The sequence below is a fragment of the Xenopus laevis genome, chromosome 8L (genome assembly GCF_017654675.1).
Source record: "Xenopus laevis strain J_2021 chromosome 8L, Xenopus_laevis_v10.1, whole genome shotgun sequence".
NCBI lineage: Eukaryota > Metazoa > Chordata > Amphibia > Anura > Pipidae > Xenopus > Xenopus laevis.
Window position 1 is genome coordinate 52,269,403 of NC_054385.1, and position 22,720 is coordinate 52,292,122.

The following is a 22,720-nucleotide window of genomic DNA, read 5'->3' on the forward strand; positions in this document are numbered from 1 at the left end:
AATTCAAATTCTTCCTGCATTGTATTTCATTGAATGCTTCAGTGGTATCAAATATGCCTATAAAAATTCAATACATGCGTTCACTATACCCAATTACCTTGTTGCTCATAAATAAAATATACATAATATACTATATCCTTTAGAAACTCTTCTGTAACATTTTGAAACATTTATTTATTGCTGACATAGAAACACAGTTAGAAAGTTAACATGACATCTGAAGTGAAGACTACAGCTAATGTATTCAAGTCCTGTAAGAATTAACATTTATTTCTAGGTAATACATGCAACTTGAATTCAGTGTGCCACAGGAGAATTATATATACTTATATAAAAAAAAGAGAAAAAATATACACATATTAATACTGAGGTTTTTGCAGGTGACTATTATTATAAAGTTAAAGTGAAACTTTTTTTTTTTTGCACATTGAAAACATCGTTTTTTTTCCCATAATTTTACAGTGGGGACAATATCAAAATTGCAACTCTACTAATAATTGCTGGGCACACAGAGTACAAAAGCTGTTTTAGCATTCATCTGGATCCTTCAACAAGTGAAATTTCTATAGGCGTACAAGCGGATAAATTACAGCATTTCACACAAAGGTTTGATTGAAAATTACAAGGTTAGGTTATATTAACAATTTTTACACAGAAATGTATCCAATCAAAATTCATAGGATTTCTTTATTTTTCTGTCATGATCCATTTAACTAGGCACATCCCAGAATGGTCCAGCTTACATATTCCTTTCAAGGATAATTCAACCCCAGAATTGCATTAAACGAGATATGTTTATACAAGTGCAGAACTCAAAGACTGCAAAAAAAAAGAACATGAATGTTAGATGGAATCTAATGCATAACAAATTTATATTTCTGAACTGGCAACTCTTTCGCATGTATTATAAGATTTACTGGCCTTCTCTATCTTCAGAAACAGATTCAGAGTAGATAGGGCTGGAGTATGGAGAATGTTCAGCATCATAAAAGTGAACATGAAAGGCCTTTCATTCTTCTAACCGGCTTCTATAAGCCATGTACAAGTATGGGATCTATTTTCTGGAAACCAATTATCCAGAAAGCTTATGCCCCCAGAATGTTTTAGCTTAAAGGTGTGGTGATTCAAATTAAGGACCCCTTATCTGGAAAAACTCCTGGACCTGCCTACCTACCTACCTAGTTGATAATACTTCCATTATTTGTACTTGCAGTACAATACTATGGGTCCTATTTATTAATATTCAAATTTCTATTACTTTTTTACAATTTTTTTTTTGCTAATAATTGCCTGGAATTATAATTATAATAATTAGAGGTTTTCAAGGTTTTTGTATTTTTATTCAGTTTGTAAAGCTTTTTTTTATCGTCCATGCTTTTTGTATTTGAATCTTTTAATAAATTACATGACATTTGTGGTTTTAGAGAAAATTTGTTTATTTGTGGTTTCAAAAACCTCTAAACCCACTAAAATGTTGATAAATGGGCCTCCAAATATATTGCTCGCGCTAACCAGATTGAAAGACTTTCAAAATATTTTCTAGACTGTATATGCTCTTTGGACTAGAAATAGATTAACCCATAGCTTTCCAGTAGTGATGGGTTTGCCAGACATGAATTCACAGCGAATTTTTGCGCAAACTGCAGCAACAAATGGAAAACAATGGAAAACGAAATAGTCGCGTGCATTAAAAACTCTCTTGCACAAAAATTATTCGGACGCCCATTGACCTTAATGCATTTGGGCAAAATAGTCGCACGTATAAAAATTGTCGATCGTGTCAAAATTGACGCGCATCAGAATTATTTTGACACATTGACTTCAATGCGTTTTGTTTATTTTTCAGCACACATTCTCCAATCACTACTTTCCAGGTTTTTAAGAACTGCAGCTTTCATCTACAGTAGATCAGCCAAGTGTATATAGCAGAGCTACTGTCTAGCTAACACAAGTTCAAGATTGCTATAACTGTCATTTCTAATCTTTATTGCCTGCACTGTGTTTTCCACACACTGGATATTTCAGTTTTAATATTAATCAACAAAATAATTATTAAGCTGTGGCTGAATAAAGAGTGTATTTTACTAAAGTCAAAATAAAAAATGTCTGTTTTGCAAGCTAGTCCTTCCAAGGGGTAACTAATATATAAAAATTGCAAAGCAATCATTTTTCAGTGCTGCACTTGTGGGCTGCACAGGATTACAAATAGGTAGAATTTAAACTGCATTTTTAAGAAATGTACATCCTTTCATTGTATTGAACTTATTTCAGACCAGATCAGTGGTTTCAGTGCATCTAATAGAAAAATAAAGAAATCTCTAGTGAAACGTTAATCCACACCATTACAGCTGTGACAGTTTTTTACATATAGCTGGAGTTGCTTACTGAAACTAAAAGCTTGACATTAAATCACTAAGCCAGCATGTTTTGTATGTCCGTATCATTTAAATGCAAAACAAGACTAAATGTGCTATATACAATATGTCAACTAAATACGTTTGAGTGAGAGTATGATGTGCTGGAATCTACTGTATTTATATAGATATTATCAGGGTTTAAATGGTGTATGTTTAGTAAGTTAAACAAGTGCAATGCTAAACTATTTAAACCATGGGACCAATAGGACCATTGTTCTACTGTATATTAGGTGGAAATTCTTTTTTTTTATGTGACAAATAGCAGTGCTAGTGAAGATACTGTATATTAAATGCTATGCTAAAATGCAAGTTTGATTGATTTCACTCCTCTACATGATTACATGTTTTACATGAGATTTGTTAAGCATTGACTATATACATCTGACACACAGAAAGATGAAAATAGCTGCTATATAACATATTTCTTAGAGCTGGTGCTCGTGTACAAATATTGAATTATTCCCTGAACCTGGTGTTTGTTGGCAAGGGGTGAAGCTTGCCAGGGGAATAACCTTCACTGGATCATCATTAGTACAGTGTCTTTCACACGTGTTGTAAAACTGAGGTCGTGGTGACCCTTTGTCAATGTCATCCTTGGTCCCAGGTCTTCCAAGAGTGTGCACTCCATCAGGTCTAGTTCCTCTTCCCCATCCTTGCTGAAATCCAAATGATGGCAAAGGAGGATTAGATTGTTGATATTGCATTAATGATGGTGGCATCCAGCAGTTATCAGAGTGACCTAGGATGAGGCATTCCTGTGTGCAGGTCTCAGAGGCTTCTGCCAGTGCTTTTTGAAGGTTGACTTCAATAGCTGAAACAAATAATAAACATTAACAATTAGCATTTCTTTATGCAAGTAAAACATATTTTCTAAATTTCTTGAATATTAAAACAAAAATGTCAAATGGTTAATAACTACTAAGTATCATGATGGGATATTAACGTTGACAAATAAGAGATTTGTTTAGCTTGTACTATTTTAAATGTGAAATATACAAGTAGTGCCGAGGCTATACCTCTTGATCAGATAAGCTCTCTCAGGGTTATAGAGTGATACATGTCCCCTTATGGGTGAGATGACTTACTCAACCAAATTACAAAAATAAAATAAAACCCATAAAAGGGTGAACATTAAAGCCCCAAATGAGGACTCAATTATCCAAATGAAAGCACATCTTTATAAGATACAAAGCTTAAAATCTACATCTCATAAAATAATGTGGTTTTAAAAAGGTGGAGATTCTTAAAGGGATCCTGTCATCGGAAAACAAAACACATCAGTTAATAGTGCTACTCCACCAGAATTCTGCACTGATATCCATTTCTCAAAAGAGTAAACAGATTTTTTTATATTCAATTTTGAAATCTGACATGGGGCTAGACATTTTGTAAATTTCCCAGCTGCCCCTGGTCATGTGACTTGTGCCTGCACTTTAGAAGAGAAATGCTTTCTGGCAGGCTGCTGTTTTTCCTTCTCAATGTAACTGAATGTGTCTCAGTGAGACATGGGTTTTTACTATTGAGTGTTGTTCTTAGATCTACCAGGCAGCTGTTATCTTGTGTTAGGGAGCTGTTATCTGGTTACCTTCCCATTGTTCTTTTGTTTGGCTGCTGGGGGGGAAAGGGAGGGGGTGATATCACTCCAACTTGCAGTACGGCAGTAAAGAGTGATTGAAGTTTATCAGAGCACAAGTCACATGACTTGGGGCAGCTGGGAAATTGACAATATTTCTAGCCCCATGTCAGATTTCAAAATTGAATATAAAAAAAAGCTGTTTGCACTTTTGAGAAATGGATTTCAGTGCAGAATTCTGCTGGAGCAGCACTATTAACTGATTCATTTTGAAAAAAATGTTTTTTCCCATGACAGTATCCCTTTAAGAAGGTATATTTATTTATGCGGAAATGGAAGGGTAACCAGTCCACTTTGCTTTTGGGTATTACAGTGATAATGCAACAATATGAGCAATCAGGCAAAACAGTAGTGGTGGTGGTTGGGGGCACTAGGCATGTACCTCTTCTGTCTGCCTACCCCTTGTTCCTTGAGAATTGTCAGATGCCAACATCTGACAAGTGGGAGTATGGGATTCTTGTCACTTGCCTGCCTCACTCGTCGCCCTGCACCCTCTTAAAACTGGTGCAGGGGACACCAAGGAGAAACAAGGAAAATACTCGTGCAGCGCTTAGCAAACAGTATCCTGGGCTGGTACATTTTGTTAAACAAAATGCCAACCTGGGTTAGCAGGCAGGCGACTAGAATCTATGAGGGCCTTAGCCCCCATTTATTATACCTTGCTTTCTCTTTTAAGATAAACAGTACAATGTACATTTTCTCAAATAAAGATTTTTTTAAAGTTAATCACAGAAAAATAGTATTTCTTTCTGAATATTCTGAATGCTGCAGTTCAAAAAAATTAATTTATAATTGTTTATAATGTAGGTATACTCAGTGTGAAGTTATACAGGCATTAAAAGAATTAACATTATTAAACCAGTGAGTATATAATCACGTCTTTATTTAAGTATTATACTTTATTCTTTACTGGACATTTATAAAATGTTTGTACTTCTGACAATGAGGCAGATTCTATTCATTAATCAGCCCTATTGCTTATGTTCTTTATATTTGAATATATTTAAGGTAGTACATATGTTACACTACAATATGGAGCTTAGAGCAGACTATGATTACATTCCATTGTAAATCTTGTTTTTGAACATCTCAAGCTAGAGGTGAAAAGGAATTATGTGTTATTGGGAAGAATTATATTTTGAATAACAATTTCTTTGAACCACATGTAGAACAGAGATCAAGAAATGCATTACTGAGTTTTACTTTATCTTTTGATGTTGAAAATGTAATCATCTCCAAGCTACAACACGGTTACTGAAACAAAACAATATTGTTTTTTCTGAAGATAAAATCTTGTTGATTATGTATAATGCACCATGCTGTAAGTTATATCCTTATAAAAGGCATGTTATAATGTAAGAAACATCAAATCGAAATTGACAGACAGGTTTCTCAGAACTCACAATGGTGCCTACCAGCATTAGTATAGATGCAGTGTTCCTTTCAGTTTATTTGTTGCAGCCTTCAACCTCATAGAGTCAATTGCCACCTCATCCCAACCTCGGCATCCCTGTCCATCCTCTCTAGGTTCTAACCCTAACAAACACAAATATCCTTGCTTCATCTCTGTAAATGTCTTTCACCAGCAAAATAGGTTCCTTGTTTGCAGGGATGCCCTAGTCTCTTGTTGTTTAAAAAATATATCTAACTGCCTTAGATGATTTAGCACCTTTTGAGATGAGTGGGTGAAGCTTTGGTCCTAGCACACAGATAAAACTGCTTCTTTTCCGGTGTCACACTTAACATGCAAACATTTTGAATAGGGGATGAAGAACCACCAAAGGAAATGTCTGCATGGTACAAAAAACTTGGCTTGTAGTGAATTTTTTCCATTGCCCTTATTTTAAATTCCCTATTTCTTCTAAGCTTGGCATCAGGAAGAAATTATTAAAAGGCAAATGTATTTTTATATAAATTCAATTAATGAGTACAGTTTGTAGAATGAAATATATAGACATATGAAAGATTGCACATTGTATGAGTTAATTAAGTTGCATGATTTGCAAACTAAACCTTCCCATTAAAAGATCCCAAGAAGACATAAAGTAATGTAGTCTTTAGACCAAACTCATTTTACTCTATTAATATTAATGTGCCATAATGGTATGTGTATATATATATATATATATATATATATATATATATATATATATATATATATATATATATATATATATATATATATATATATATATATATATATATATATATATAATTGTATATTTAGATCATGATAATAATAGTGGAAGGATTGTGTGACCAAAATGTAATAAGCAGTATTCTGTAGAAATTAACTAATGCTTTGTTATTAAAGCATAATAGGAAAAATAAAAACAAAGCCTTAGTGATGACACTAATGCTGTATTACCCTCTGAAACCTTTGTAATATAAGAAATATTGTTTTGCCTACTTTAAAATATATGGATAATAGAAGTAACCTCAAAATTCCATGACCTATATGTACTGAGCCTGTGACCTTATGCCTTTATATGGAAATGGAATTCTTCTGTGACTTCTATTAGGCATAGATTTAACTTTTAGGGGCAGATTTATCAAAGGTCGAGGTGAATTTTGAAATTCAAAAAATTTGAATTTCAAGCTATTTTTTGTGTACTTCGACTAGGGAATAGTCCAAATTCGATTCGAATCTGAAACAAATGTGAAAATTCGAATATCGAAATTTATCATGTACTGTTTCATTTGACTTTCGACCACTCGCAGTCTAAAAAATGCCGAATTGCTGTTTTAGCCTATGGAGGACCTCCTAGAACCTAATTAGAGTCAATTGGTGGACTATGAAGAATCAAAGTTTTTTTGGGAAAAACTTTGATTCAAATTTGATCTAATGCGCAATTACTTTGATTCGTATGATTCAAATTCAGACCTATTCAATTGAAAACTGACCTATTTGGCCAAAAAAAACACTTGAATTAATTTCGGTTGGTCTTTTTGAATTCGAATTTCGAAGTTTTTCAAATTCGAAATACAACCCTTGATAAATATGCCCTTTAATTCCAAACAAATTATGTTTTTTTTAATAGCACCCAGGCTTTTTCACCTTTTCACCCTTAAGTAAATTTAAAAAAAGTAAAAGCTGCCTATATAAAGTTTCTCTATAAATGAATGGGAATTGTCTCTAACAACTTTATTTCCCAGTTTATTAAAACATTTTTTTATTTTCAGCCTCATTGAAAATAAATGAAACAGTGTGCAATTTTCCCATTAAGAAAATGTGACTTTTTTTCTTAAATAGGCTAGTGATTGAGGAAAAAAACACATTTCAGGAAAAAAAGTTGTGCATCATTTGTCACCTTTTTTTACTCAATATAAATTATGGCAAAAGGGCAAATGGCAAATCGAAGTATCAGCAAATACCAAAACTCCTTTTTGCAATAAAAATGAATGTCCAGTATTTTTCTAAAAATGCAAACTGTCAGTTTTAACCAGACCACTATCATAGTATAATTATAGTATATAATGATTGTTGTAACACACAGTGCTACTAAGGAACCTACAATTAAGGACCAGAATAAAAAGCATTTTAAATTTAAATGGATCAGCCAAAAAAAATAAAAAGACAAGCAAGACCAATGCCTCAAATAATTTATGCCCCTAAAAAACATTTTCTTACAAGATAATATCAATCTGACTACTAGGGAGGGAGCAAACAGTAAAATCATTCTAAACAATTCTAGGCAGCAATTGTTGGAACTAACACCAAAAAGCAATCTTCATTGGTTTACAAAAAGAATCTGGGACAGTTTATTGACATGCTACATAGAATGATTTAGTAATCATGAACAAATAACTTCTTCTAGCCAAACAAAGAACGTCACATGGGCATTAATGAAAGCAGAACACTGAAATGAAACTGACTAAGCATTTTACCCTTTTGTTTAGATAACAAAGACGTGCCACACTTAACAGGATCAGTAGCAATAAATTATTGTACACAAAAAAATGTTCTAATATTTGATCACTTGGAGTAGAGCATGATATAATTTCTATCACTCAGGTGGTTTAGATTGGTCACCTGGGTAAGATCTATCAACACAGTTTTCCCGATATGGCTAAATTCTGTGCTTGTGTGGAATAAAGTTTCCAGCAAAAACAACCCTTGGTTTTGAGGTCTTTTGGCTGACACAAGCACTTTGGTGAGGTCCCGCTGTGCTCATAGCACTAACAGGGAAGTTTAATAAGAAATGTTTCCATAAATTAGAGACACTTCTGTTTGTTGACTGAATTTCATTGGCCCTGCTAGCTATGTATTCACAGAAGGGCTCTGTTTTGAAAATATGAAATCTAACTCAGTCATAATATAATTAAAGGCAATTTGCTTAATTGTATGCTAATTGTCACATGTTTTGTTATAAAACAAGGCTCTGCTTAATTGTAGCTGGTCCTGAAATGTTGTTTGATCATTTTGAAGTTTTTATTTTGTACAGCAATGTTAAGCATGCGTTTAATATAAAGACAATAACAGTACTGTACTTTGCCGGTACTACAGTATATATATATATATATATATATATATATATATATATATATATATATATGTTTTTTTAATTTATTTAGACACAAAACTCAGTATAGTGCTTAAATGCACATTTTTGGTTATCAAGACAGGTTGAATTCAATAAGAACTTGCTGATTGCTAAATTTATTTCGTGCGTGTTGTCTTAAGGTTGAGAGCTTACATTTTCATCTTAGAGTATGCAACTTTGATTTGAGCTAGAATCAATCTGCCGTCAATCAAAGCATTGGAATATTTACAGTTTAAATGTAAATTTCCTTTGAGACAACAACATGTGTGAAAATGCGTTAATGTGAAATGTTTAAAAGATCCCTTTTGTCAGTCTTAGTTTCTTATACTGTATATGTAGCTCAAAACCTCAATCTCCTGCCTTCCCAAAAATAATTTTTGCAGTGGTTTGGGGTGCTTAATGAGCTTCTGAAAATAAAAGAGAGAGATGACACATTTCCATTTTATTTTTGTTTTAAAAGTATTTTGCATAAGTACAATTCTGAATGCTAAGCATTATTAATATCAGATTATTACTGGACTATTGTGCTAATAAACTCTAGGTTCCTCATACAATTTATTGCTCTGGTGTTGTGTTGACAGGATCAATAAAATGGCTCTGGACTTTTTGAAACCTCATTGTTGTTCTTCAGAAACTTCAGCCCTGACATTTTCTGACCCTATAGATTTTAATACACCAGGCCTGTCTGTCAGAAACTGCCCTTTAGAGCTCATGCAATTTCATATTTATGACCTCTTTGATAGTGGGCCACCACCTTAACTTCTGCTCTCCTCTATTCTTTTGCCTTTATTCTTTCTAGTTCTTCACCACTGAGTAATGCCTTATTATGTGGTCAGAGTACTGTATCGCAGTTGAAGTCAACACTAATACATTCAATATTTAGTTTTGACTAGTTCTTGAGCAAACGTCACACATTCATACATAAGAATTATTATAGGGGTTACAGAGCCAAGGTGAAGTCATTATAGGAAAAAAGAAGGAGGGTAGAGAAATGTGTCTAATTCTAGAACAGATATAAAGAGAATGCTACAATTTAAAACTTTTCTGCTTTTTTGTGACTGTGTGTAAGTTCAGTGTGTCCTGCATTTGCAGGTTTTATAAAAAGCAATAATCGTTAGTATAAAGTAAATTGGCAGCATTTCAATAAGTATAGTTAAAATGCTTTGTCACCTTTATCTGATTGTGTCCACACTGATGTGTGATTATCACAGGACTATTGTACTGTATTGTACAATTTGCATTATTTAGAGAGTTGACTACTGATTTATGGTCAATGATGTTTGAGTTGAGTCAAGTTGCACCAAAGTACATCACATAGGTTTATTTATGCATACTGTTTTGTTTAATATGAAAAGCAATGACTGGTTTCAAAATCTACATGTCTGATTGTTGATATTTTAATTTATGCATCGCAAGAAAAAATTTGCCTTGACCCTCTTGCTTATTATAGAATAACATTCCTTTCTATGTAAAGTAGTACTTAAAATCTAGCAACGTGGAGTCTACTGCCATATATTGCTCGTATTTGTAAACAAATTACTGTATGACCAATACTAATGCTAAATACTGCAACGTTAATAATGCAAATAAATGTGTTTATATAATTATATATTTATATGTATCGGCCATCTCCTATAGACTCTATTTTATCCAAATAATGCAATTTTTAAAAAACGATTTCCCTTTTCTCTGTAATAAGAAAGAGTGTCTTGAAAGGAAAACAATTCTATTGGGTTTATAAATGTATATATGGTTTTCTGTTAGACTTAAGGTATGAAGATCAAAATTATGGAAAGATCCCTTATCCAGAAAACTTAAGATTTCAAGCATTGTGAATAACAGGTCCCATACCTGTAATTATATTAAATGAGAAGCAAAGGCTTGGTATTGACTTACCTGAAACCCCGGACTGGTGCTCCTATCAGCAGAAAACTGTACTGACCCAGGGGTTATACCAGTGAGCACCACGGAGCGAACTTCTTACATCTTCCTCCTTCGTCGCACTGCTGTGCATGTGCAGCAGAACGAAAAGCAGAACTTTAAATAAAAAGTCAGCTATTTCATTCAACTTCGCATGCAGTTGCCTTGGGAAATTTGAAGAGAGAAGAAGACGGAAGTGGAACGCTTCGTGGTGCTCACTGGTATAACCCTTGGCCGGTGCAGTTTTCTGCTGATAGGAGCACCGGCCTACAGACTTTGCGTAATATATTACTTCAAATACACTTAAAATAAAAAAATGCTTACTTATTTATTAAAAAATCTGAATCTAAAAAATTCAGTCAAAAAAATTGCGAAAAAATCTGAAAAATATAAAACTTGCATTGAAAAATGTTATTGAAATTGCCATAGACCGCTCCCATTGACTTCTACATAAACTCTTTACATTTGAGCTTTTACTAATTTCTTGCTCTTATTAAATTTCATACAAATGAGTTTACCTAAGAATAATTAAAATTTAAGACTTTTCCTGGAAAAAAATACAGTACAAATCATTGAAAAAAAATCAAAATTTGAATGTTAACAAATCTCACCATTAAAGTCAGGAAAGATTTAAGCAGTAGATCTCGACGTTGGCTGCTCTTTACACATTATGGGGTATTTGCTAAAACCTGAATTTATCCTATTTTTTTATTAAAACAAAGTTTTCATGAATTTAACTCATTTATCAAAAATTAGCTCCAAAAAGTTGGTGTGGGAAAGTCACAACAAAATCGTGCAACAATCTGAATCATAAACATTTTTCAAGTTTGACGTCCGAATCACTTGATTTTGTCGCCCAGAAACAATGACTTTTTCGGATTATAGTACGAAAAACATTGCAGATTGCAGAACGATGAAATCCTTTGAATTAAACGATTTGAAGGATTTTAATCGATCAATCGAAGGATTTTTCTTCGATCAAAAAAACCTTAGAAAACTGATGGGGAAGGTCCCCATAGGCTAACATTGTACCTCGGTTGGTTTAAACTGCTGAAGTATGTAGTCAAAGTTTTTTTTAAAGAGACAGTACTTCGTCTATCGAATGGTCGATTTTTAGTTCGAATCGCTCAAATCGAAGTCGAAGTCGTAGTCGAAGGTTGTAGTAGCCTATTTGATGGTCGAAGTACCCAAAAAAATACTTTCGAAATTCGAAGTTTTTTTACTTCGAATCCTTTACTCGAGCTTAGTAAATGTGCCCCATAATGTCAAGAAAAATCTTTAGGGACATCTACTATTGACTTTTGCATGATCTCGACAGGTTTTAGCTGGAGTATTTGGGGATTTTTAGCAGCTTTGGGGTATAATAAACATTCTAGGTTTTTTTTCATATAAAAATTAAAATTTCCAGAAAAAATTAAGGTTTAATAAATAGGGTCTATTTAGTATATTAAATAACAAACTGCTGCAGAAATGGTGACTCAATCATAAATTTCTCAGCTCCATAGAGACTTGTACAGGACAACATACTGTTTCATTATATGATCATTTAGTTTAAAGTCATGTATTGATTTTGATAGAAATTATTTCCTCCAAATTGTAAATATATTAATACCTTTTTTATATAAATGTTCTTTAGAAATAAAACTTATCAGAAGATAAAACATAGCATCTAATTGGCACTATATAACTTCTTGCATATTTTTCAATCATTTCACACGGCAGGAGTTAAGTCCTCATTAGATAATCAGCACATTAGGTGAGGAAGTTCTCTTAACAGAACATTGGACAGTTCTTTAATTGAAGTAATACAGTAGAATCATAACTTTTACCACTGCATAGTTATTTTTTGGTGTAAATACTGCAGAGGAAAATTAAGCACAGTGCGGCGTGACACTGTCTAATGATTAAAATATTAATTTGTGATGATACTTGACTGGGTTTAGTTACGTTTTGTTCATGACAGTCAAGTGGCTGTGCAACAGTGCAAAGTACATGAATAAAATTGTGTTGCTTGGATATATCAGAATATGTATAAATGTAAAAAACTTTGCAGCAGAGTTAATAGTTATTTGTTAAGAAGAGGATATACTGAATATGTATTAGGCATGCAAATATTAGAAAAGCTGATAAGTTAATTTCATATTTCAATGGATTTTCAAAGAAAGGAATGTATTATTGTAGTTAACTCAAAATGTATACTTTAGAAAGATTATGATTAGTAACCACAGACATTCAAGTGAACGTGCAAAGGACAAGAGGATGGAATTAATGTAACGTGCAATATGCAAGAGGAAGGAATTTGTGTAAAATGGGCTCATTCCCCACTGTTTAGAATCTGAAGTCTGAAGAAGACTCTTGGAAAGCAGGCAGCTTATTTTCACTAAATTCTGAAGCCATCACCCATTTGAATAACATTCCATTTTTCATGAGATAATGGGAGGAAGAAGCACAGTATATAATCAGAGTAGAGGGAGTAGGGACCACCATTGCAGTTTAACCATTGATAAGCAAAGTACAAAGATGTCTTCTTACAAATGAGAAACATAATATCTATATAAAAAGTGAAGTACAAATCAAATCAACTAAGGTAATTCTTGGAACAAATAATGTTCTTTATACTCATTAATTGTCAATTTCTCACCACTTGAGATGGATTTGAGTATAAATAGGTGCCACTGCAAGCTGTAAAGCAAATGATATAGGTAGCCAAAGTGAGGAATAGTAGGCCAGATTAGGACAGAAGGGCAAAATGGGTAGCAGTACTTTTGTCAGCCTTGCTAAACCAGTGGCATATCAACTGATGAATAATACAATCTTAAAACAGTTCTATACAATGGAAAAAACTGAAAATAAAGACTTTAAAATGCTCGTACTATATGTTGTTTACATAGAAATCAATTTTAGCTTTTAAGATTAAATCATACCAAAATGAGGGTACAATGCTTTCTTTCCACTAAACTTCCTGGTGTATTTTATCATGAGGAATCACATCCTCTTCACTAGGATGAAGAATGAATGAAGAATGATTCCCTCATACTTGTAGTTCTAGTCCTTTTGAGAAAAATGTGAGCCACAGTATGGTAATCATTTCCTATATATAAAATCTTGGATACAGTAAACATTATATCTGTTTATATCTGTATAAGTACTGCCTGTACTTATTGTATTTCTTTCTTTCAGTGTACTAATGAAGAGTTTGGTTGTATCAAAACCCAGTCCAAAAAATGTCTTCATTAATTTATGAATTCATGTGTATTAATATTTTGTACAGTGTTTAGTTCAAACACCTTTTGTTACACCATAATTATGTTTTTGTACTAGTCAGGATGACTGATGATAAACATTATCTGATCCTGGTGCAAAGCCATCCCCACATTTCAGATCCACAAATTAAATTAAATTCAATTCAATTCATCCAAAGTATAAAAATCTCCTAGAAAAAAAACAATGACTGTAACTGGTTATTGCCAGAATAGATTCCTTTCTTACCAAAATTAATTATAAATTAAAAGTATTATTTCACCAAATTGCCTTAAGTATATTACAACCTACTCATTGTTTCATGGTTTCTGCATGGCCAATTCACAAATGGAAAAACCCTCCCTAATAGTGATAAGTGCATTTTCTGTCCAGGCACGGAGTTGTGGCTAAATTCTACCTTTTATCCTTTGCAAATTTTTACTGCACAAAAACCCATAAGAAAAATGCCCATTGACTTCAATGCAATGTGCATAAAAATGGCATGAAAAAATGTCAGTTGACTTCAATGCATTTTACATAAAAAATCCCATTGATTTAAATATGTTTGGACATTTTCATCTCAGATTTGCTACTCCATATATAATCAACAGACTTACAGTTACATTTGTTAACCTATAAAGCAAATATAGGCCCACACTCCCAATTATTTTCTAATTCTCTTATCAACTCCCAACACACACTAAAGCAGCACCCTAAATATGGAATTAGCTAATCATAACATTCTAATTTCTAATTTCTAATTCTAATTTACAGAAAATAAATGCCACTTTTACACTCAAACTTTAAAGCAAGCTCTTTTCTAGATCAACTCTCTTCTAGATACACATTAACGCTAAATTATCCAAAGTATTAACTGAGGCTAGATTTGTATTGTTTTTCTATATTTCCATTTAAAACTCCTTGCACAGTTCTTTGCTTGCACCATCTCTATCACTATGCTCTCATCTTATAGTATAAGCCCTTGAAAGATCCCACATATATAATAAAAGGCACTGAATTTGTCCAGGAGCAGTAACCCATAGCAACCAATAAGATGTTTGCATTAAAAAAGATGACCACCAATAAATGCAACCTGCTGATAGGTTGATACAGGTTACTGCTCCCTGGGCAAACTTACCGCCTTTTAAAACATACCCCCCCCCCAATTCTCTATTTAAGTGTAATTCTGTATATAAAGAAAACAAAATTGCACTCTCATTCCCAAGGTCCTATTATCAGCCATCCACCAATACTACCATCATATGAACCCTTCAAACTATTGCTGCAAGGATTTGTCTACCAGTTATCTATGTACAGAATTTAGATTTTCACTGGGTACTAGAAACTGCCCATTCATTGCCATGACCTCTAAGGTACATAAGTACAGCAATTGCTTGCTGGAGTTATATGTTCTTTGCGTGTACTTTGCCCTGGGAAATATTATAGTTTGCAATACCTTATCCGTATGACATATGCTTCATTATTTAAAAAGAAAAACATTGTAATCATTCCATCGTTTGTTAGCCTGCTGTAAACCTTATAGCTTACATTACCTAAAAATAATTGCCAAGATTTATCTTTTATAAGAGATACTGTATGTCTAAGATGTCATTCTGTTTAATTAAAAAAATAATCACAAAGTGAAAGAAAATGTTCTCTTACAGTCAGGATTCAGAATGACTTTTCTACAAGCAGTGGGATATCTGCACATGTCCAGCTTGTGCCATGAGATATTCATGTCTGCCAGCAATTCTGACAGATTTTTTTTTCAAAGCATCGCACAACTGAAAAGATATAATAGTGTCCGAAAAAGTGTTCTTTCAAGGTTAAATCGAATAAAAAAAACATTATCGTGCTAGCTACATATGGACAGTCCTGTTGAGAGCTATGCTTAGTCTTCTTATTTCTACCAATGGAAAATGTTTGCAACCCTAAAGCTGGTCTTTCATTAACCTAGAATAAAAGCTCCATACAAGAAAGATATGCCTGAAGTTTTACACTTTGTATGTACAGAGAGACTTGCAAAGTTTGTAAAGACATCGGGACAAAAAAAAAAACCTCTAAGCAGATCAATCTATTCAGCTTTTCTTTCAAAGCATTGATAAAATAAGTTAAACAAGATCACTTGCTGGCTGCATTCACAGTGAGTTTTCAGCTATGTTATGGAGAGCTACAAATATTGAAATGCGGATCAGAAAAACGAGACAAAAGTTAAGAGGTTAGAATTTGTCGTTTTTTTTCTAACAATCTGTGGGGTTTAAACCTTTTATTTTTTTTTAGAAACAGTGGGAATTTGGCAATTTAGAATGATGGTTCATATGTTCAGTTCAATAGCCCAGTGAGAGGTTATTCAAAGGAATTTTTCTGATCTACTAATAACCTTATAAGAGAAGGGTGAAATGCAAAAATTGCATATGTCTTTTGCCATTATTTGAACTGTAATAGTAACAATAACTTCATGTACATTTAATGAACACTACCAGAAACTGAAAACTAGCCATATGTGTATAATAGAAGTAATGTTCCACTGTGGAGTTTATCAATCTTTCTATCATAAGGACTGTGTTGTGTATTGTATGATTTTTAAAAAGATGATACTGAATTGATTATTATAAATGAGAAAATATCAGAAGTGAACAAGAACCATCAAAGAGTTTGAGACACCAGCTGGGACTTCAAATAATCTCTTGCTTTGTCAGGAGGATCATTTTTTTATGAGGATTGGTAGCTGCATATTTGTGCTATTCCTTAGAAATGAATCTCTGTAATTTGGCAACCTTATACTCTTATGATCTCTATGTGGTAAAACTGCATTAATTATTGTTTCATCAATTTTGGTATAACTTATATGTATCATCAATAATGTTCAATATATATCATCAATAATATATTGCTGCACTGCTTTCATATTTGTAACATTTAAAGGAACAGTAACACCAAAAAATGAAAGTGATTTAAAGTAATGAAAATATCATGTAGTGTTGCCCTGCACCGGTGAAACTGATCTGTTTGCTTCAGAAACACTACTATAGTTCATATAAACAAGCGGCTGAGTAGTAATGGTGGAAATTGAAAAAAGGCTATATGGCACAGGATAAATAGTGGATAACAGATAACACCATTATGTTCTACAGAGCTTATCTGCTGTGTAACATGAGCCTTTTCTCATTTGAATAGCAGCCCCCATGGCTACACAGCAGCTTATATATATAAACAATAGTAGTGTTTCTGAAGCAATTTTACTAGTGCAGGGCAACACTGTATTGTATTTTTATTACTTTAAAACAATTACATTTTTTGATGTTACTGTTCCTTTAAATGATTTATACTAAAAGAAATGCCACATACTGTATGAAGTCTGACACCTGTAGTATTGGGCCTAACCTATAAAAAGTTATTTGGGGTATACATGCAACTAAGTTTATTTATACAAAAAATGATGCCAATCTGACAGCATTACCTTCCATACCCAAGGGCAGGCCTGGATTTCTGATTCGAGCGCCCCTAGTCCAAAGAGTCCTGCTACTTCCCTCCGCACCCTGCATCTCCACCCACCCCACCCCCCACATGAGCAAACACGTGAAAAGTCTGCTGGAGCACTAGGGAATAGGTGCGCAGGAGATTTACAGAGCTGTTAAATCTCCTGTGGATCCCCATTGCTTCCGAAAAAAGTTGAATGGGGCTGGGGGGCATGCCACCCTAGGCCTGAGATTTTGTGGCTTTCCTACAAATCTGGGCCTACCTAAGGGATTTGCAGCATGCTGCCTACAAGCAGCAATACTAGCATGTCCCAGTATTAGACCATGTAATGACCTGGTAATGCTTTTGCAGCATAATTTAGTCACAATGTAAACATCTGCTGCTTTTATATGCTAAATGCACTACAGAAGCAGAGAATATATCTCTCCCTGTAATGATACAGTGTAGAAAGTTAAATGCCAGTGTCAGATGCAAATAAAGTTGACAAAACCTATAACATATATATAGACATGGACAAAAAGTAAAACCCACTCTTGCAGATTCAGTAACTGTGCTGTGCTCTTTAAAAACAATTTTGCATTTATTAATGTAATAAACTGAGAACCTTAATTTACAAATTTCCCACACAATATTTTGAGCTTTAAAAAAAAAATCAGCATTTATTCATTCTATGGCTGAAAGACACTCACTAAAAACATCAGTAAGCAGACTCAGAAATAAAATATAATAAATCACAGCAAACCATAGAAAACAGTTCATATTTTTTTTACAGAAACTAATCTTTTTAGCCAATTCATTTTTGGACTCATATGAACTATTATTCAATTTCAATCGACATCTGTTCTGTGCTAGCTTGGTACATTATGCACAAAATAGCATTTACTATAAAACGGTGTCTGTTTTTTCTCTTTTTAAGTCAAATATGTTTATTAAATATATATATATATATATAATATATAAATATTTTAAGAGCCAATGATGTATGGCAGAATGCTCTTAATTTACTTCTCTCTCATAATACTGCAGAGTTAGAAATAAATAAAATGTACAGGTGGAAGTACTAATTGGCCCAATATTGCATCCCTTTTGGCACGTAAATAGAGCCATGTGCCTAAAACTATGGTAGGGACAATAATCTGGTATAAGAAACAGACCATACCTTGTCCTTCTCCTCTTCTAAATTAACCCTTATAATTGTTGGTTATTTCTTTATCTGCTGAGGTCACAAAACAGTGTCAGTTCCAACTAAACATGGAAAAACAGTTGTAGGGTAATGCTCCGAGTGCTAAATGTTCAAAGGTATACATGCTTGACTTTGTCGTTTATAGTGTTGCCAAAAATGATCCAAGAAACAATGAATGGTTTATCTCTTGAAAACACCATTGTGTATTATCAGGAAATTTTATATCAGGCATATGTTTTTCTAATTATACTGAATTTGATACATTGTTCCAATTTACAAATAGATCTTTATATAGCAAATGATACATTTTGGCCTCTTCCTTTCTCTTCTTCTTTCTTTTTAATGGGATTCACTAATCTGACATCTTCATATCTGCTCTTACTGTATTGCTCTATCCTGCTTTTCTGTGCTATTATGCTGTCAATACAGTATGTGTTCCCCAGGGCTGCAATAGGATTTTTTTCATTTCTATTGTTACAGTATATTTCTTCTCTAACATCACATTCAGACAATACACTAATTATTTTAAGTTGTCCTGATAATACCCTTGTAGTAACATTAATAAGCTTTCTATATGGATCTTGGATGGTTACTGATTCTGTCCTACTAAATGCTATAGGGCCCATTTATTATGGGCACAGGTGCTTAAGTGCTAAGGGGTGCAAAATAGCAGCCATAGTCTTTATACCGAAAACACTTGAGCACCTGGTGTTGTTAATATTAAAGAATGCTCTGTGCCAGCGTGACAGTGGCACTCCATCCTTGCACATCATAAATTATAGAGTTAATTGTGAAGACTGTTCAAGGCCAATTTCACCATAAGGAGCAAATTCTAAGTGCATTTTTGGACAAGGAGAAGCTAATAAGTTTGTAAGTTTGCAGTTACAAAGGCTAGAAGACACATAACAGAAGGCAATGCACACTACAGAAAAATAATTGGAAGATAGGCTGAAACGTATCACTAGTTGGATACCCTCTGGGCCCTCTACACTCCAGTCCCTAACTAGTAAACTCAGAGTCTGATTCCCCTTTTGTTACATCATTGAGTACAATTACAATGTAGGATCAGAGGAGTACTTCTACAGCAGATGATAACTAAGAAAGGTAACTGTGGGACTAGTAGCTGAATCCTACAAAAGAGGTATTATAGAGTAAAGCAGAAGTGGAAATGGTAGAAAAGCAAACATTTTGGAAATATCTAGTTTATGCATGAATACTTATTTCTCTTCAGTGCTCCTTTGCACTTAACAGCAATCCCACCACATTAATGCTCAGGTTCCTGCATCTTACTGTACATTGGCATAATGCTATTCTCCTTACATTTTTAGTGTACCCTATATTACAGAAATCCTAGACTTGAAAGTTGTCAGATTTCTGACTATGTCTACATTGCTCTCTGTTACAGTTGTGCCACAATGCTATACCCACTGCTACCATGACTTTTTGTCAGCTGTCTATTGCTAAATTCCCCAAGTTGCCAGAAGAGAATGGGGTATATTTATCAGAGAGTGAAGTTAGAGATCTCCAGAGTCCACTTAAGTGAAATTTCGCTGATCTTCATTTATTTCTATGGGATTTTTAATAGAGTACTTATCTATGAGTGCCTTTTAAAATCCCATAGAAATGAATGGAGGGTGGCGTAATTTCACTGTGGAGATCTCTGGATTCACTCATTGATAAATAGACTCCAATATCTTTCTATAACCTGTATGGCTTAGCTTTTATTTTTGTTTGTTGTCCCATGCTTTTTTTTTGCCATCTGTGAGTTTTTTTATTCTGCCATTTGCCCATTTTAGTGAATTTCCCTTTCCTCAGGTTTCCTGATCGAAGGAATATCCTTCGATCGATGTATTAAAATCCTTCAAATCGTTCGATTTGAAGGATTTAATTGTTCGATTCGAAGGATTTAATCGTTCGTTCGAATGATTATTCCTTCGATTGTAGGAATAGCGGTAAATCCTTCTACTTCGATATTTGAAGTTGAAGGATTTTACTTCGACAGTTGAATATCGAGGGTTAATTAACCCTCAATATTCGACCCTAGGTAAATGTGCCCCTAAATGTATTAAAGAAATGATTCATAACAATCCTATAGCAGCTGTTGTATTATTACAGCTACTGATACTGAAGTATATACCAAGATTTCCCATTTGCTAAATAGCTGTTTATATTTATAATAAATCATTACATATGCATTCACTAGAAACCACTTTGAAGTTGATGTGTATCATTATTTAAGAGTGTACAGAGCTGTTAAATATTACTATTTGTGTCCAGTATCCTTTTCAGGTCCACAGTAGTGATGGCCGAATTTTATTTTTTTTACTTTTCTCTTTGCACTTATTGCTCTTCCCTGCTATTTTAGATGATTTTTTTTACTCTTTTTCCAAAATCTAAATTTAAAGTTGAATGTTCCTGTCTCTGGTGTTTGAGTCTGGCAGTTCAGTAATTCAGGTGCAGACTCTGAACTGTTACAATTTTGCAACATTTAGTTGATACATTTCTCAGCAGCATCTCTGGAGTATTAGCAACTATTGTATCAATTCTAACAGCTGCCTGTAATGAAACCCAGAGATTCTGCTCAGCAGGGAGAAAGATAAGAAATGTATCAACTAAATGTATCCATTTAGAACAGTTTACAGGGTCGGTGACCCCCCCCCCTCTCAGAGCTGCTTTAGAAGGTGAAAAAAAGACACTTTACACTTCAATATTAGAAAAACGGTGACACATAGAAAATAAAAAGTAATTGGAAAAAGTAATTATTTCTAGTGATCTATCGGAAAACATCTAGTTGTTTGAAAGTGAACAACCCCTTTAAGCTATTAAAGAATATTTTAATCACTATATATAAGAGCTAACTCCTTTTAAATGCATTGTAGCAAGAGTGCAAATTAAAATACGTATAATGTATAACGGTACTTCAATATTTAATTGACTATGTAGAAAATGACACAAAGCGCAGTAACATGTTTCTGTAGCATCCAATTAAATAATACTTTATAAAGAGACCCTAAGTGGGGACTACACAGTCTATTAAGTACTCACCTGCCTATTATTTGGTCTGTCCGCCCCTTTATCCACTTTGTCATCTATCTTTCCTTAAAATGGTTATTAATATGCTTATAGTTAATTCATTATAGCTCACTGCTTCTATTCAAGTTCATGTCAGCAGAACACATTCATCAAAAGGAACCAGGCTTAAAAAGGCATATTTGGTTTCTGACAGAGAATAATTTATCAGTGCTACGAAGAAACCTCCCACCAACTGAGCTGTTTGAAAGTTGGAAGATAAAAATGTAATGACTGGGAACTCAAGGAGATGGAGAGAGAATTAAAGACTCACAGGAGCAGAGAGAGAGAGAGAACACTGCTTTCAGGTCCAAAAAAAGGGAAAAACGAAATTGTTAATATTGATTTTGTTCATGTTTCCACCTGCACATAATTCCCTATTTTAGTTGCCAAGAAGCACCAATAATTCATGAGCATGTTTATCAAAAACGCATTTCTAATTTACGGCACAACCAAAATGATTATTTATTCAACATCATGTAAACAGTTGTTGACTGAAAGCATACATATTTCCCCTTGTGCTGTAGGTAAATTGTATTGAACTCAAGATGTCATGCCATCTGCAATAAAAATAGTAAAATGATTGCAAATTATAAAAAAAACATGCCAGTCCTGTCGTTATTTTCTTCCCATACACATTATTTTATAGAGAAGTATAATTTACCCCCCCAACACACGCACATGCACTTTTTCCATGCGGCCGGAGAATATTTATATTACACAGCAGGAAACCAGTTATTAGCTATACAGCAAACATTTTTACATTTTAAAAATAAATCATATTCTTTCTATGCAGCTTTTCATTCAAAAGTTATTTAAAATACTTTAAAAACATTGTTCTATAAAACTTTCTTGTCAGTCTGAAACCTTATTTAATTGCGTGAAAGATTCCTTGCTGGGAAAGGCCTTTGTAAAATTAGAAAATTGTCTCTTCTGATTCACAATGTGAAAAATTAAGATAATTATGTTCAAGCTCTATCAAATACCACTAAAAATAAAAAGATTAAAAGTGGTCAAATTATCAGAGGTTAAGTACAAGTATTTATCTGTAAAGCAGCCATGTAAAAAAAAGGAAAACTAAGCCTTGCAAAGAGTAACAAGCGATGTAAATGGCTAGACACTTTTAAAGGCTACACAATGATCGTGAGGGGCTTTGTATCATAATAGTGAAGCAATGGGTTCTGAGTGCTGAGATAGAGGAATTAAGCTGCAACTAGATTGTTTGAAATATTAT

The 22,720-nt window shown here is 33.5% G+C and overlaps 1 protein-coding gene across 3 annotated transcripts in view; it reads right to left on the bottom strand.

Annotated features, from left to right (window-relative positions):
• Nucleotides 1–1,420: 1,420 nt before the first annotated feature.
• The window catches only part of LOC108698445 (protocadherin-11 X-linked), an 826,544-nt gene continuing 805,244 nt past the window's right edge, over nt 1,421–22,720 (bottom strand). For all 3 annotated transcript variants that reach the window (XM_041572768.1, XM_041572769.1, XM_041572767.1), the window contains one exon: nt 1,421–3,228. In XM_041572768.1, the coding sequence (XP_041428702.1) occupies nt 2,843–3,228 (386 nt within the window). In that variant the 3' untranslated portion in view covers nt 1,421–2,842. The remainder of the gene's footprint in view (nt 3,229–22,720) is intronic.